Source organism: Marmota flaviventris, chromosome 3 (assembly GCF_047511675.1).
Source record: "Marmota flaviventris isolate mMarFla1 chromosome 3, mMarFla1.hap1, whole genome shotgun sequence".
NCBI lineage: Eukaryota > Metazoa > Chordata > Mammalia > Rodentia > Sciuridae > Marmota > Marmota flaviventris.
The window spans coordinates 7,538,469-7,552,744 of record NC_092500.1 but is presented as its reverse complement, the minus strand read 5'-3'; the positions used below and the strand labels follow the sequence as shown (position 1 = coordinate 7,552,744).

Sequence of the window (14,276 nt, the reverse complement as noted above, 5' to 3'; positions counted from 1 at the left end):
GGTTCTGTGGGCTCCTAGGCCCCTTGTGTATAGTATCCTGAAGGTGCCCCCCCCCCACACACACAACTGTTTCCAGAACAGAGTGGATGGATACTCAGGGATGGTTTTTAAAGTGCACAAATGATGCCCTTTTTTGGAGGAACTCTCTTGAGTCTGCCAAAATGTTTTCTTCCCCTGCTGCAGGGCAGGGGTCCCAGGCAGCCCTTTACCTCTCCAGGCCTCCAGCTCACTTTTCATCAGAGCCAGTGAACAATTGGTGAATAAAACACGGCATGAATGGAGTGAGTTACTTCTGTGTCCATTCCATGGAGGAGTTGGGGGTTTGTTCAAATATGTAGTGTCCACACTATGAGCTGGAGGGACTGGCTGTCCCAGAAGTTAGTCTTGGCATGTGGGTAGGAGGTTGCCCTGGCCCTTCAGATCTGAGTGTGACAGAGTGGGAACAGGTGATCCTGGCACTTGCTGAGTCAGGACCTATGTTTATAAATAGAAATGAGGTGAGGGGCCATCCCACCTCTGCTCTGGGGCCCTTGACTGGTGGACAGCTTGTACACAGGACAGGTTGGCTTTCTCTCTGTTGGGATAGAAGTATGAGACCCCTGTTAAGTGGTTTTGTGTCTTGACCAGGGGCTTTCCTCTGCTTGACACTCTGTGGGAAGCAGCCAGTGGAAGGAGCCAGACATCAGGGCTCCTGGGACGCTGTCTAGAGGCTGGACGTTTGGCCCCAGAACTTCTAGATACATGAAGTGCACATGCTTGCAGGGGTTGAGGGGAGGGCTGTATTGGCTTATTTGTAAAGCGAAGAGCCTGGGGACACCCCACCCTCCTGATGCACCATAAGATCTGCTTGCCCTCTGCCCCAGTTTGAAAGTGTTAATGTTCCCCATCCCCATCATCATACCCCCAAAACAGTATTACAGCTTATCAAATATTTGTGAGATCAGCTCTGGAAAGACAGGCACTGGTTTGTTCTCTGACAAGGGCCTAACACTGCTCAAGACCACTGGATTGAATAGGACACATCAAATCAAAATCTCAGCCTTACCACTTACTAGTTTTGTGAATTTAAGCAGGCAATTTAACTTGGCCTTCACCACTGGCTGCTATGAGGGTGAGATAAGATTCAACAAAAATAAGCCCTGCACGGTGGAACAGAGGAATACGCGGCTAGGGAGGCTGAGGCAGGAGAATCATGAGTTTAAAGCCAGCCTCAGCAACAGCGAGGCTGTCTCTAAATGAAATGTGAAAAAAGGGCCGGGTATGTGTCAGTGGCTAAGTGCCCCTGAGTTCAATCCCTGGGATCCCTCCCCCCGCAAAAGGTTCAACAAGTACCTTCACAAATACTCTGGGCCCAGTTGGGCCCAAAGACCTTGGGCAGCATTAATGAGCCCTGACCTTGTGAAGAAAAACATGGCCCTGGGGTCCTGGGAGAAGGAGGAGGTGACTGAAATCTCAAAGAAATCAGTGGCAGAAAAGTGGGCTGCTTTCCAATCCTGGGCTCAGACAGGTTGTCACCTCTAAAGCAGCCAGGGAGGTGTCTGGCCCAAGAAAAGGATAGAGAACCCGAGTATCAGGTGTTTGGACAAAACATGGCTTAGGTGGGCTCTCCTCATTCTGGCCATATCCAAAGAGCAAGTGGCTTGGATAGGCAAATACTATATCTAGAGTAGGCTGCAGGTGGGCCTCTCCCTTTTTTCTCCAAGGAATAGGCAGTTCCTAGCATAGCCACAAAGAGGAACCCCAATCTTAAGGCTCTGCTTCCAGTCCTGGCCCCAGCAACTACCAAACAAGAAAATGTCTATTAGCCTCAAGGAACCTGTCTGCAACATGGAAAAGGACAGTGGTAGTGGGCATACCAAGAAGTCAGTTATGTCCACCCAGGGGTAGGGGTTGGGCTACTGCCATTCTCTCCATCCCAAGAGACCCCATAAACAGAACAAGTTAGGAGCAAGGAAAGGGCTATTATATATCATGCTTTTAATACAAACTTAAAAAAATCTGGAACAATATAAACTGTACAGATTTGATCAATCTTGTTTTTAAACTAAATCTCTAACACACCAATATCCCATTTCAAAATATTGCACAACATTCTGAATACAAAACACTTGATTGTATTCCTCCTTCACTAAAGAAAAAAAAAGTCATTACCCTGCTCCCCTGGCTCCTCTCCACAGTTGCTTCAATGCCCCCTCCCACTCTTAGGGAGAATTAGAGAATCTATAGCTCCCTGCATTGAGAAAAAGACATCATTCTGGATTGACAGTTTACATTCTTCACAAGATAATCCATCTTTAGATTTGTTCCTGGGAAAGAGAGATAGATAGAGGATGGGGAAAGGGGAGAAAAAGGTTTATTCTCCTCTTTTTTTATTTTAAAGTTTGTTTTTCCTGAAAAAATATCAATTTCTCTCCTCTTTTTAAGAAAAAACCTTGAAAAGAAAAAATTACGTTTCTTACGTTAGAAATATACATATATTATATATACCTCTTACATTTTACAAATGTAGCAAATTATTCAATACAAACGGACACCAAAAAATGTAAAAAATAAAAAAAAATTTCCTACGAAACCAGGTAAATTAGTGCAGATTTTTGTTTGTTTTCTTAAAAAAAATAAAATTGAAGCAAAAATGCCTAGATTTGAGACGAGACAGACCGAACCAGGCCCAAAAGCCCAGTGTAGGAGACATGCTCCTGAACACACATTATTCTTCGTATTTCAAGAGACAGGAAGGGATTGGTCTCCCCCTCTCCCTGCATGTGGTGAAAAATGAGCTGGCCTGGGTGCGGGTGGTACCAGTGTGTGTGTGTGCACAGGAGGGGCCAGAAGGGGGATAAGGCAGCATCCAACCTTTCCCAGAGAGGAGCTATCTGCCTGGGCCTGTCACCTGCATGGGAGCTAAGGATGAGGGACAGGGTGACCCAGACTGGGCTGGCCCAAGAGGTCTAGAGGAACAGATGGTGCTGGGCTGAGAAGCCAGGGCCTTGCCCTGATGGGGAGGTAGAGCTGGTGCCCATTATAGGGAGGGGAGGCCGGCAGTGTCTGTCTGGGCCAGACTCACTGCCACAGCAGTACCCACTTGGGGTCCTGGGAAGAATGGAATGGGGTGGGGTACCAGGACTTTGGTGCTTTCTGGTGATGGAGCCCTGATGCCAAGTGCCCCATTACCAAAGCACTGTGGCTCAGAAGCTATGCCATGGATTGGAAAAAACCCTTTCTTCTGCAGAGGAAGGGGAACCAGTGACCTTCTGTATCACAAGTACAATGGCTGGGAGGACCACATGCCTGTCCAGCCTGGCCTACCCAGGAGACCATGCCTCATAGCATCAAGGTCCAGGGTAGGCAGGGTAAGGGCAGTGAGGGGGATGACAAGAGAGAGGTACCGAGAAACTATCAGGTAGGGACACAGACGGAGTGAAATAACACAACCAGAAGACCAAAAAGTCACAATGCAAGGCTCAGGACTGCCCGCAATAGGCACTGACTGACTCCAAATGCGGGTCCTATCTCCCCACCCCCAACTCCCCACCAATGGAACTCAGGTAAGCAGCTCCCATCCTGGGTAAGGTTGCACAACAGGGTCACTGAAGTCCAGGGACTTCTCTTAGGCAACAGAGGCTTGGATATTCCTTCTACCCTTCAGAGCTTATGTGTGTGTGTGTGTGTATATATATATGTATATATACACACACATACACACATATGTATATTGTATGTGTATATATATATTTTTCCCCTATATATATGTGTATGTATGTGTGTGTGTGTATAATTCTTTTTTTTTTTTCCTTTCTTTTTTTTTTCTTTTTGGTCAAAAACAAACAAAAGTGCAGATCCCTCTGCAGTCTGGAAACCAGTTCCTTCTGCAGTGCTTTCCCCTGGGAGTGCCTTAGGCTCAGCCAATGTCACCCCCTCCATACTGCCTTACAAAAAACTGACAACCCACCCCAGCCCATCCCCAACCTCATACATAAATAAGCACTTGCTGCAACCCAGAATCACATCCAGAGGGAAGTTTCACATGGCTTGGAATCCTTTAGAACAGGACAGCAAACCACATATACTCACAGGGGTGTACATGTACACACATGTATACATGTACACACACACACACACACACACACACACACACACCTTATTCCCACCTCCTAGCCCACAGCCTCAGGCCCAGGGAAGAAGGGCTGCATTAGAGAAAGAGGCCATGCTTATAAAGGATGCTGGGTGTCCAGAGCCATGATAATCGTCTAGGCCTGGTGGGGTCGGTGGGTGGATGGGGCCACAGCACAGAGATGAAAGGATTTCAACAAGACAAAGTGCAAACCTCCCTGTAGTCACAGACATTAGCTCTTGGGGGAGGGTGTCAAGTGGCTAGCCAGAAACTCCCTGTGGCCCAGCCTGAGAGGGAGTGTGGGCTGGGGTCAGACCTATTTGGGTGGCAGGGCCCAAGAAGTCCTGCTGAGGTTGGATGGCTTTGAGTGAGAGGATAGCTGGAGGGCAGGCAGTGAAATGGACCAGCCTCTCCCTACTTGGGGGGGTTTGGCCCCAGCTGCAGCTCTTCCTTCCCTGTGAGCTTGGACACACCAATCATAAAGGAGTGTGAAGGAGGGAGGAGGGAACAGGGAGCAGCAATTCACATCTGGACCATTCTTAGCACAGGAAGCCACTAATTAAAGATGTTATATAGAAAACTACATGTAAAAAAAAAAAAAAAAAAAAGAAATACAAAACCCAAACCAACCAAATAAATCAGAAGCAGGCAGGAAAACGGTCGGGGTGGGGGGTTGAGTTAACCACGATTCGGTGCTTCAGGAGCCCCCTCCCACTCCATGCCTGGGCTGGATCTTTTTTCTAGAAGCGAGAGTGAGAAGATTGGAAATATTTTTGTACAGTTTTCTTTTCCTCTTTTTTTTGGCCTTTCCTCTCCTTTCCTTTTTCTTATCTGTGGTCGTGGGTGCTCTTGGCCCTCTGGGTGGAGGAGTGGTCAGTTGGCCAACACAACAGGCTGGAACGGCTGGCTAGGGTATTGCATGGTGTTCAGGTTGTAGCTCAGGCCTTCCACAAAGGGTGTCTTCTCCAGGAAAAGGCTGTTGGTGCCACCTCCAAATACCTGGGCCATATCGAAGCTGCTGCTGTTACAGGTGCTGGCCCCACCACCCGCAAAGGGTGCTGAGGTGCCACTGCCCTGGCCATCAGCCGCATCAAAAAAGAGGCTGGGCGAGCCACCACCATTGTACACGAACTCCTTGGCATTGGGTGAGAGCTGGGACTGAGGCGCCGAGGTGGCTGTGATGAAGTTCAGTGAATGCATAGACAAAGAGAGGCTCTTGTGCTTCAGTAGGTTGTTGGTGGGCGAGCGGACCATGCGAGGCTGTTGCTGTGGTGGCTGCTGGCCACTTGCCCCACTGCTGGCCACGCCCCCACCACTAGATGCCCCACCACCCTTCTTCATCTTGGTAGAGCCAAATTTGGTGGCAGCGAAAGAGGCGGTGGTGAAAGTGATGGGCTGGGCAGAGCGAGGGATGAAGGTGGGGCTGGGTGACTGGCCGAAGGACGGCGAGGGGGAATTGGACAGAGAGCTGTCCTGGCTGCCAATGGGCACAAATACCTGAGCATCAGGGTTGAAGCTGCTCTTGATCTCCTTGTCCAGCTCTGGGGCACCACTGCCCTCACTGTCATCCAGGTACAGCACTTTCACAGCCCCCTTCTCACCAATCTGGTAGGACACCTCAAAAGGGTCAATCCAGACACTCAGTTCCTCAGGCACGTTGGCCCGCACATCCTCCACTGCCAGCCCGCTCCGCTTGGCAGCCAGCTCTACCACAGGGTCCACCATCTCCCCAATGTGGACGCAGCGGAAGCCAGAGCCCTTGAGTGGCTTATCAGGGTACCAGTGGCCTTCATATTTCTTTTTCAAAAGTCGCTCGAGCTCCTCTCCAAACAGGTCTGCCCGGCGCCGGGGCAGCTTGTTGTATAAATAGGAGATGATGAAGTTCAGGGCCACTTTAATCTCTAACTGCATGGTCCTTTCCTAGGCAGAGAATCAGTGCAGGGCACGTGCACAGGCCAAGGGAAGTGGTTGCAGATGTAAGATGGGCAGACTTGGGCTCCAGATGGTTCTTGGAAATGAGAAAGAAGGAAAGGAGTATCATGAATATATATATGCAGACAGATGGAAGTGGCCAAAGACAGACAAAAAAACACCAACTCTGGATCAACTACCATTCTACCAATGGCTGGGTTCAACTATACAATTGTAGACAAGTTACTTCCTTCTGAGCCTTAGATTTCTCACTGGGAAAATGTGTCTGACATGGAGTTGGAGGATATAAATTGTCTTATGCTACACTTGGCATTAATAGACACTTGATAAAGTTAGCTATTTTTTTAAAATAATAAACACAGACGGAATGCTGTTTTCCACCATTATGAGAATTTGGGTCCCTGTACGAATGATACACACACACACACACCCCAAGCAAAAATAAATAAATGAATAAACCCAGGCTCCTAATTCATCAGAAGAAGGGAAGGACTTTGCTGTCTCTGTAATATCTTGGTGAAGTCATGTCCCCAAACTGTCACAGGCTAAGATGTAAGTTTAAAATTTTTAGTTCTTCTCCTTACATGGAAAGGGATACAGGTCACTGAACATGAAGGAATACTGCCAACTTTTCTCTGGGGCTTGGACTTCAGTCATATCCATCTGTTACCCTGGGCCCCATGGGTGTGAGGCTTTCAGGCTCAGTCTGGGTTTGCAGAACTGATTTAAGAACTACAGTGTAGGGCTGGGGATGTAGCTCAGTGGCAGAGCACTTGCCTAGCATGCGTGAGGCACTGGGTTCAATCCTTAGCACCACATAAAAATAAACAAGTAAAATAAAGGCACTGTGCCCATCTACAACTAAAAAAAAAAAAAGGTGGGGAATGTACCCCTGGGTTCAATCCTAGTACACTGTTGTGCGCGCGCACACACACACACACACACACGAGCAGCACTGGTGTGGCCTGAGGGAATCTCTGTAGTTTCTGTAGAAGGTGTAAGTGATGAGGATGATGGCAGAGGGAAAAAAATTTCCATCACCCTGTAGTCTCCAGCTGGGGACCCCATCATCACTCTGTTTCCCAGGGACTGTCTGACCACCTGTTCTCGGCACTGGATCAGATTTATCAAGTGTTTGGAGATGCTGGAGGAGAAGGCAGCCCAAGATAAACACTCAGATTGTTATTTTGGGACTCTCTCACAGCCAATCCCACTGAGGTCAAAAAAGTTTTACCCCATAGGTCTGGGCCAGCCTCATGTTTCGGGAACATGATCCTTAAGTCCTAAGAGCTAGTGATTCTACTCTCACTTTCTCCAAAAGGGTGGCTCCTGAACTCACGCTCAGGGAGAAAATGAACTAAAAAAGGGCAATCTTTAAGGGAAGGCAGGGCCAAAACATCTCCCTAACCAGATCTCTGGGCAAGTCTAGGCTGCTGAGCTCAGCACAGAGATGAGACTGATCCATGACCTGTCAAGGGCAACTTCCGTCCTGTGAAAGACTCAGTGTTGGACTGTGATTAAAGTTCCTTCTGGTTTCAGCATGAAGTGTCCAGGTACCAGCTGTAGGCTTGGGGGGTCTTGAGTTTTCTGAACACCTGTCCCAACACACTTCCCTGTTCATTCTTAGACTTTGGCCCTTGGCTCCTAGGAACACTTTTAGGACTAAATCCTCAAGAAAAATATTCTGGGATGAAGGTATCTGAGAAGATGCACTGGATCAATCTAGAGCACCGTAGCTCAGTAGTTCCATCTGGACTCTCATTTCAGGTCTGAGGAAACAGAGAGGGTCACATGGGGAGTCAGTGACTGGTCCCTCTCCCAAGCCTGCCCACAGAATGCTCAGTACTCAGGAAACCCTGTTTTCCTCTTCATCCCAGCCTCCAAAAGACTTTGGTCTTTGATCTGTAAGTTTCTTCAAATGTCTATTCATGATTAAGACAGATCACTTCCAGGGTTTCTTTTTCTTTTTTTTTGTTTGTTTGTTTTTTTAAATGGTGCTGGGGATTGAACCCAGGACCTTGTGCATGTGAGGTAAGCACTCTACCCACTAAGTGATATCCCCAGCCCCTTTAGATTTAAAGAGAAGAATGGTAAAAAGGGACTTTCTGTTTCTGAAGATTGGTTCATCACCAGATACAAAGCTAGCTATACGACCATGGGACTCCTCCCAAGAAAGGTGGCTTAAAATAAAAAAAAATAGTGTCTTGCTATTTTGCCTAGGCTGACCTTTAACCTCCAGGGCTCAAGTGATCCTGAGTAGCTGGGACTATAGGTGTACAACATCATACCAGGCTTAAGAATGGAGGTTTGAGTCAGGAATGGTGGCACCCACCTCTATTCCCAGCAACTCGGGAGGCTGAGGCAGGAGGATCATAAGTTCAAGACAAGCTTTAGCAACTTAAGTAAGATCCTGTCTCAAAATAAAAAATAAAATGGGCTTAGGGATGTGTGGTTCAGTAGTTAAGCACCTCTGGGTTCAATCCCTGGGACCAAAAATAAATGAAGGTAGAACAGCCCTGGGTTCAACCTCCAAGCATAACAAAACAAAACAAACAAAAAGGTCACCATGGTGAACTAGAGGTATTCAACATGGAGGAAACTAAAAAAATGTGAAGAAAGTTGGCATCAGATCCCAAGAATGGGCTTGGAGTTAAAGCCAGTGTTTTCAAAGAGTTTGAAAAGTAAAATATATTTGAAGTCAACATATGACACTTCTCCTAAGGCATACCATGGCCTCTTAAAATGTGCCTCTTGGTATTCCACCCAGACCAAAGAAAGGACTTCCATGCCTTTCTAGGCCTACTCAAACTTGACTGTATAATTGCCTTCCAAATAAACAGCCCCAAACAGTTCAGCCTCAAAACGGGAGCATTTTAAATGCAGGCCAAAGTCATTGGGAAATAAGCCTCCCACCCAATATACAATAGAACCACTGTCATCAGCCCTGCCTAGTGAACCATTTTCTGCAGCATAAGCAACTAAAGCTGCACACCAATTTATACCTCAGTGATGTTGCTGCACAAATAAGGAAGTGTATAATGCTACCTTTGCCTCTTTAATTGGAGAACAGGCCAGGCCAGATGGTTGTGGGGTGGAACCTTACAAAAATGCCGGATGACCAGAATGAGATTTTCTGCTCTATCAGCTCAGGCTCTAATTTTGACTTCAAGAAGCTTATGGGACAGGATTAAAGCACTGGTGCTGTCTTGTCTTCAGCTAAAGATAAGTGTGATCACTGGATGAGTTCTTTAATTTTTTTTACAAAGCTATGGACAATTTCTAGAGCTTCTATATAAAATATTCATGAAAGTGTGGTAAGATTAGAGTGCTTAGAAATACCTATCCTTTAATAAAAGGAACAGGTAGATTTGTTAAGCTGCAGAAAATTCTTGAAATCTTTTTCAACTAAAAGGCCAGAAAGGTGGCAAAAAAGCATATGTGTGTTTGTGTGTGTGGGGATAAATTTTTAATAGCAAAATCTCCACTTCTGTCAGTGTATTAAAGTTACAAATGCAATTTCTGTCTAGTTTCACCAAGAATTTTATCCTCCTTGTGGTGGCGCAAGCCTGTAATCCCAGGGACTCTGGAGGCTGAGGCAGGATTGCAAGTTGAAAGTCAGCCTCAGCAACTCAGTGAGACACTGTCTCAAAATAAAAATAAAACATTACAAAGGAGTGGGTATATGGCTTAGTGGTTAAGGGTCCCTGCGTTCAATTGCTCCTATAAAACACACACACACACACACACCAAAAAAAAAAAAAAAAAAAAAAAAACAATCTCATCCTCCGGAATTTGCTTACTTTCAGCCACAAGGTTAAACCTGGATTCAGATCCCTTGTGCTGACTTGTGTTTTTAACAGTAAGTTTATAGGCAAAGATGTGGGGAGACGCTGAAGGAGGCCTCGGTCTATACAGATTCCAAAGAGGACTAGTGAACAGAAACCCCGATCCCCTTATTGTGGATGGAACCCAGGGCCTCGCACATGCTAGGCAAGCACTCTACCATTGAGATACACCCTAGGCCCTTTTAATTTTACTCTGCAACACGGTCTTGCTAAATTGCCCAGGCTGGACTCGAATTTGCAGACCTTCCGGCTTCAGCAAGGATTACAGGCGTCACGGAGCACCACGAGAGACAAGCTCTTTTTGTTGTTGTTGTTCTTAGTTATACATGACAGTAGAATATTTTGAAATATCTATACAAACATGGAGTATATCTTATTCTAATAAGAAAGAGAAGCAAGTTTTTAACAAAGAAGCAGTTGTGTTTTTAAAAAGGGTTGAAGGGACAATGGTGAAAGAATCCACTGGGCCCCAAATCTATAAAAATATTCAGGCACCTGAAACCCTTAACACTGACATCACCCCACAATCAAGCACTATAGGATGCTCTGGATTTGAGCAAGGCCGGGAGAGGCGGCAGCCAGCCCTGGGGTCCTCGTCTGCAGAGCGCAGGTCACCGCGAGGCCCCGCCCCACCGGCGGTCCCTAAGCAGCGGCCCGGTCCCTAAAGGCGGCGTGGGCTGAATGTTTCCAGGGCTGGAGCTGACCTCGCCCTGCTGGGTCTCACTCCCACCCACCCCAAATGTGGCCCGGGCATCACTGGGCGCGACCCGCAGGGCTCTCCCAAGGAAGGGCCCGCCAGCCTCCCCGGCGGCCGGCGCGCTCTGCACTCCGGGAGCCGCAGCGCCCAGGCCGCTCTGGCACGCGCGGACGCGTGACCTACTTCTGCGCACACTACACTTCCCTGCGCGCTCCGCGGGGGCGGGTCAGCCGGCCCAACCACGCATGCCCGGCAGGGGCACCTGGCCGAGGGTCGGAGCCGAGGAAAAGTTTCCGACGCACATGCGCACTGCGCGGCGGGCGCCCCCTCCCATCGCAAGACAGTTCGTCCAAATCTACCCACTAGGCCAGCTCGCGGTTCGTACCACCCACCGCGTCCGTACGAGGGGAAGAACTTTCCCCATCTCTCTCCACTGCCTCCGAAGACTGCTGAATTAGGGACCTGCTTCCAATGAGTTTTTCTGGGAGAAAGGGGTGGGCTGGGATAGACAAGGCCTCGCCCTCCCACCCCCACCGCTGAATCTGAATTCCAAGGGTGGGCAGCCGCTGTCTGGAGTTGCTGTAGGGACTGACGGTGGACTCAAAGAGAAAGGAGCCTTTTCCACTTAATGTCCAGTAGGCTCGGCTCCAGCACCCCACAGTCAGGAAAGGAAAAGCAGGAACTGGATCCAGTTCTGTCGGCAATCAGAAGGCCCAACGTCAGGGGGGCTCAAACCTTACCCCACTTCTAATCCAAGTCTGAAAAAGGATTTCAGGGAAATGGGGAAGGTTCTCAGCTGGGAAGGAAAAACTGCACATCGGAAACCTGAACACCTTCTAATATTTAAAATTCTGCGTGAGTCTCCTCCCACTGCAAGGCCTACTCTATGACCAGACTTACCAGATCCTCTGCAAAGCTTCCCTACAGGGTGTTAAACCTCCCTAATCCGGCCTCCCACACAAGCTGCTTTTCTCAATGCTTAAGAGAGGGAAGGGGGTAGGCGACAAGAAAGCAAGAGGGATGTTTTTCTACTGAGAATCAAATGAGGGACCTACTCCCAGGTGGGGTGGGTAGGAAGGTAAAAAACAATAGGTTGGACAGTGAGAAGGCATCCAAGACCCTGTCTGCTGGTCCTCAAGTTGAAGCCCCGCGTGTGGGGTTCGGCTGCTCCAAGGGGAGGAGAGGGTCAGCCGGCTGTGCCTTCCATTTGCTCCCTCCCTTCTCCCCAGATACCTGGTCAAGGGCACAATCCATTCTCTGGACTGGAAAAGGAATTTAGGAGTAGGGCCCTTCTTCCCAGGGACCCTATGTAGATCAAGTAGAATCCACTAGCTGGCATAGTCCTACTGGTACTTTTTTACGCGCAGTTTTCCCTTTAAGCCAAGAAGATAAAGATTTCAAGCTGAAATGAATTCTGGCTGAGTGGTTCAAGGACAGTTCCCTCTAATCGGTCTCATACCCAAGAAGGAGTGTTCAACCTTCATCCTTCAGGCTCCACAGAACCAGAAATAATCCATATTAATTAGCAACCCCATTTCATGCACACGGGAAAAGCAGAAAAAGGCCTGGATCCCCTTCCTTCCTCTCATTTATTTAACGATGGCAGTGGGAGGTATGTTTCTTTGGGGAACAAGGAAAATCTAGCGAGTATCTGGGATATAAGAACTGGGGAAGGAGGAAGGGAAGAAATGCACTCCATCCAGGAGAGGCCACTCTTGCACCTGGGAGAGAAGGTGGCTCTTGGGTACCGCAGGATCAGAGACAGGGTAGAGGAGCAAGGGAGAAGTGTGGGCGGTTCTAAAAGGAAGATAGAAGGGGCGAGGAAAATGCTGGCCGGGCGGGGGAGGGGGTGACAGCGACGTGGAGTGTCCAGCAAAGCCAAGAGCCGGAGCAAGGGCGGGGTGGGGCAGGTTGTCCAGCCGGTGGGTGTCAGCCCCCCCCCGTCCGCATGCCCCTGCACTCACTCGGGTCTCCGCGGCGGCGGGATGGGCTGCGGGTCGCCAGGTGTCTTCTCCTGCCAGGGTGGTCCTGGGCCCGGGGCAGAGGTCGCTCTCCCTGCTTTCTCCGGCGCTGCGAGGCCGGGGGCCGATGTGTCCTTTTCGTCGTTGAGGGCTGGGAGCAAGGAGGAGGTTACGGGCTATAACTCATAATTCTTTCAGCTTTTTTGGAGGTCGGACTCGGCGGCAGGGGACGGACGACCGCGGGCAGGCCGGCCGGCGGCGACAACACTAGGATGGCGGCCCAGAGGGTGGCTCGCGTCGCGGGGCGGAGGACGGACTGCTGTAGTCGGCGGACGACCTGGCCCTCCTGGCCCCGCGTCGCCCGAGCCACTAGCTTTTCTCCGCCCACGACCCGCACCCTCCCGCGCCCCGGCCAGAAGTGAGCAAAGTCAATGAAAAGTTTCACCCTTAGCAACCCTGCGCACGGATCCGACTTCCCCACCCCTGCGTGATGCGTCCCTCCGCCGGCGGGGCGGGGCTGGGCGTCCGGCCGGGACTACTTCCCTGCCGGCCCGCGGCTTAACCCTTCCGGCCCCGTAGCCGGCTGGGCGTGGGACGCAGGCAAAGGCTGCGGGGAGTCTCTCTTCTAGACCCTCTCGCGTCGCCACCTCCTCCGCCTGGCTGTCTGTCTTCCCTTCCCCATCAACACTGCCGTGCCGTATTTTCTTGCGGCCCCAAGCCACTCTCTGAGCTCGTGCTTAGCGTGTAAGGAGCATCCCCAGATAGACGGGGAGCTCCGTGAGGGCAGGCACCGGGCTGAAACACGGTGGGCGCTCACTCCAGCTGCTGGACGGAGGCTGTCGGGGGTGGGGCGGGCACAGCTTGCCCCAGGAAGCTCTCCCCTAACCTCCGACCCTGCACCTACCGGGGCGCCGGCGGTACGCAAGTTTACGTTTGTCCGAACTATTTCCCACCGAGGCTACCTTGGCGCGCCCCTCCAGCTCTAGGCGCCTGTCCCCCCACGCTCGCCCAGTTGCGACCTCCTTGGGTGAGAGATCTAGGGGCACCTCTTGAGCTCTGGAAAGGTTTCGGACCTGAGCTCGCATTGGCCTGAGTTTTCCGAGCGCGGCTCGCCTCGTCGTCGTACGCGAAAAGTCGAGAGGAGGGCGAGGGGGAATGGGGCCTGGGGCACGCTGTGCGGGATGAAGAGGCCGATGGCCAGCAGCTGAGTAACCTCTTGACACCAGGTTCCCCGTGCAGGGAGAGGGCCTGCTCCACGCAGACGCGCAAGCGCCGCCCCCCAGCCAACGCTCCAGTTGGCTCTCCCCAGCCCGCGACCCCTACGAGGGCTAGGAGAGCCACGCTAATTCTAGGAATAGCCCCGCGGAGTGGTGTGGCGCCTGCCCACAATAGGCGCGACGGGCCCGCACACCCGACGGTCCCTCAGGCAGCGGAGCAAGACTTTCCGAACCCGGGATAGGTTCCCTCTGCCGGGATCTCGGCGGTGCAGACCACTTTGCCTCTTTGTGACAGTGTGGGGCAGAGTAGGGGGTAGGGAGGTCTGTGACCGGTGAGGTCAGGCGGACAGGACTGCCGGACGGCGAGGTCCGGAGCCCTGGGTAGGGATGTTTGCTCAGGAGTCTACTCCCTCCTCTGCCCACTCCCCAATACTCCCCCCCCCCGCCTTTATTCTCGTTCCTGACCGTTCTGGACCAACGGCAGCCTCCGAACCCACGTGGGGTGGTGAGATC

The 14,276-nt window shown here is 50.6% G+C and overlaps 1 protein-coding gene across 1 annotated transcript; it reads right to left on the bottom strand.

The window, feature by feature from the left end:
* Window positions 1–1,960: 1,960 nt before the first annotated feature.
* Tob2 (transducer of ERBB2, 2) lies at window positions 1,961–13,882 on the bottom strand. The gene is made up of 2 exons (XM_071609444.1): window positions 12,550–13,882; window positions 1,961–6,119 (listed from the first exon to the last, which is right to left on the bottom strand). The coding sequence occupies exon 2, from the start codon at window positions 6,020–6,022 to the stop codon at window positions 4,985–4,987; it is 1,038 nt and encodes a 345-aa protein (XP_071465545.1). The 5' UTR covers window positions 6,023–6,119; window positions 12,550–13,882; the 3' UTR covers window positions 1,961–4,984.
* Between the last annotated feature and the right edge of the window lie 394 nt (window positions 13,883–14,276).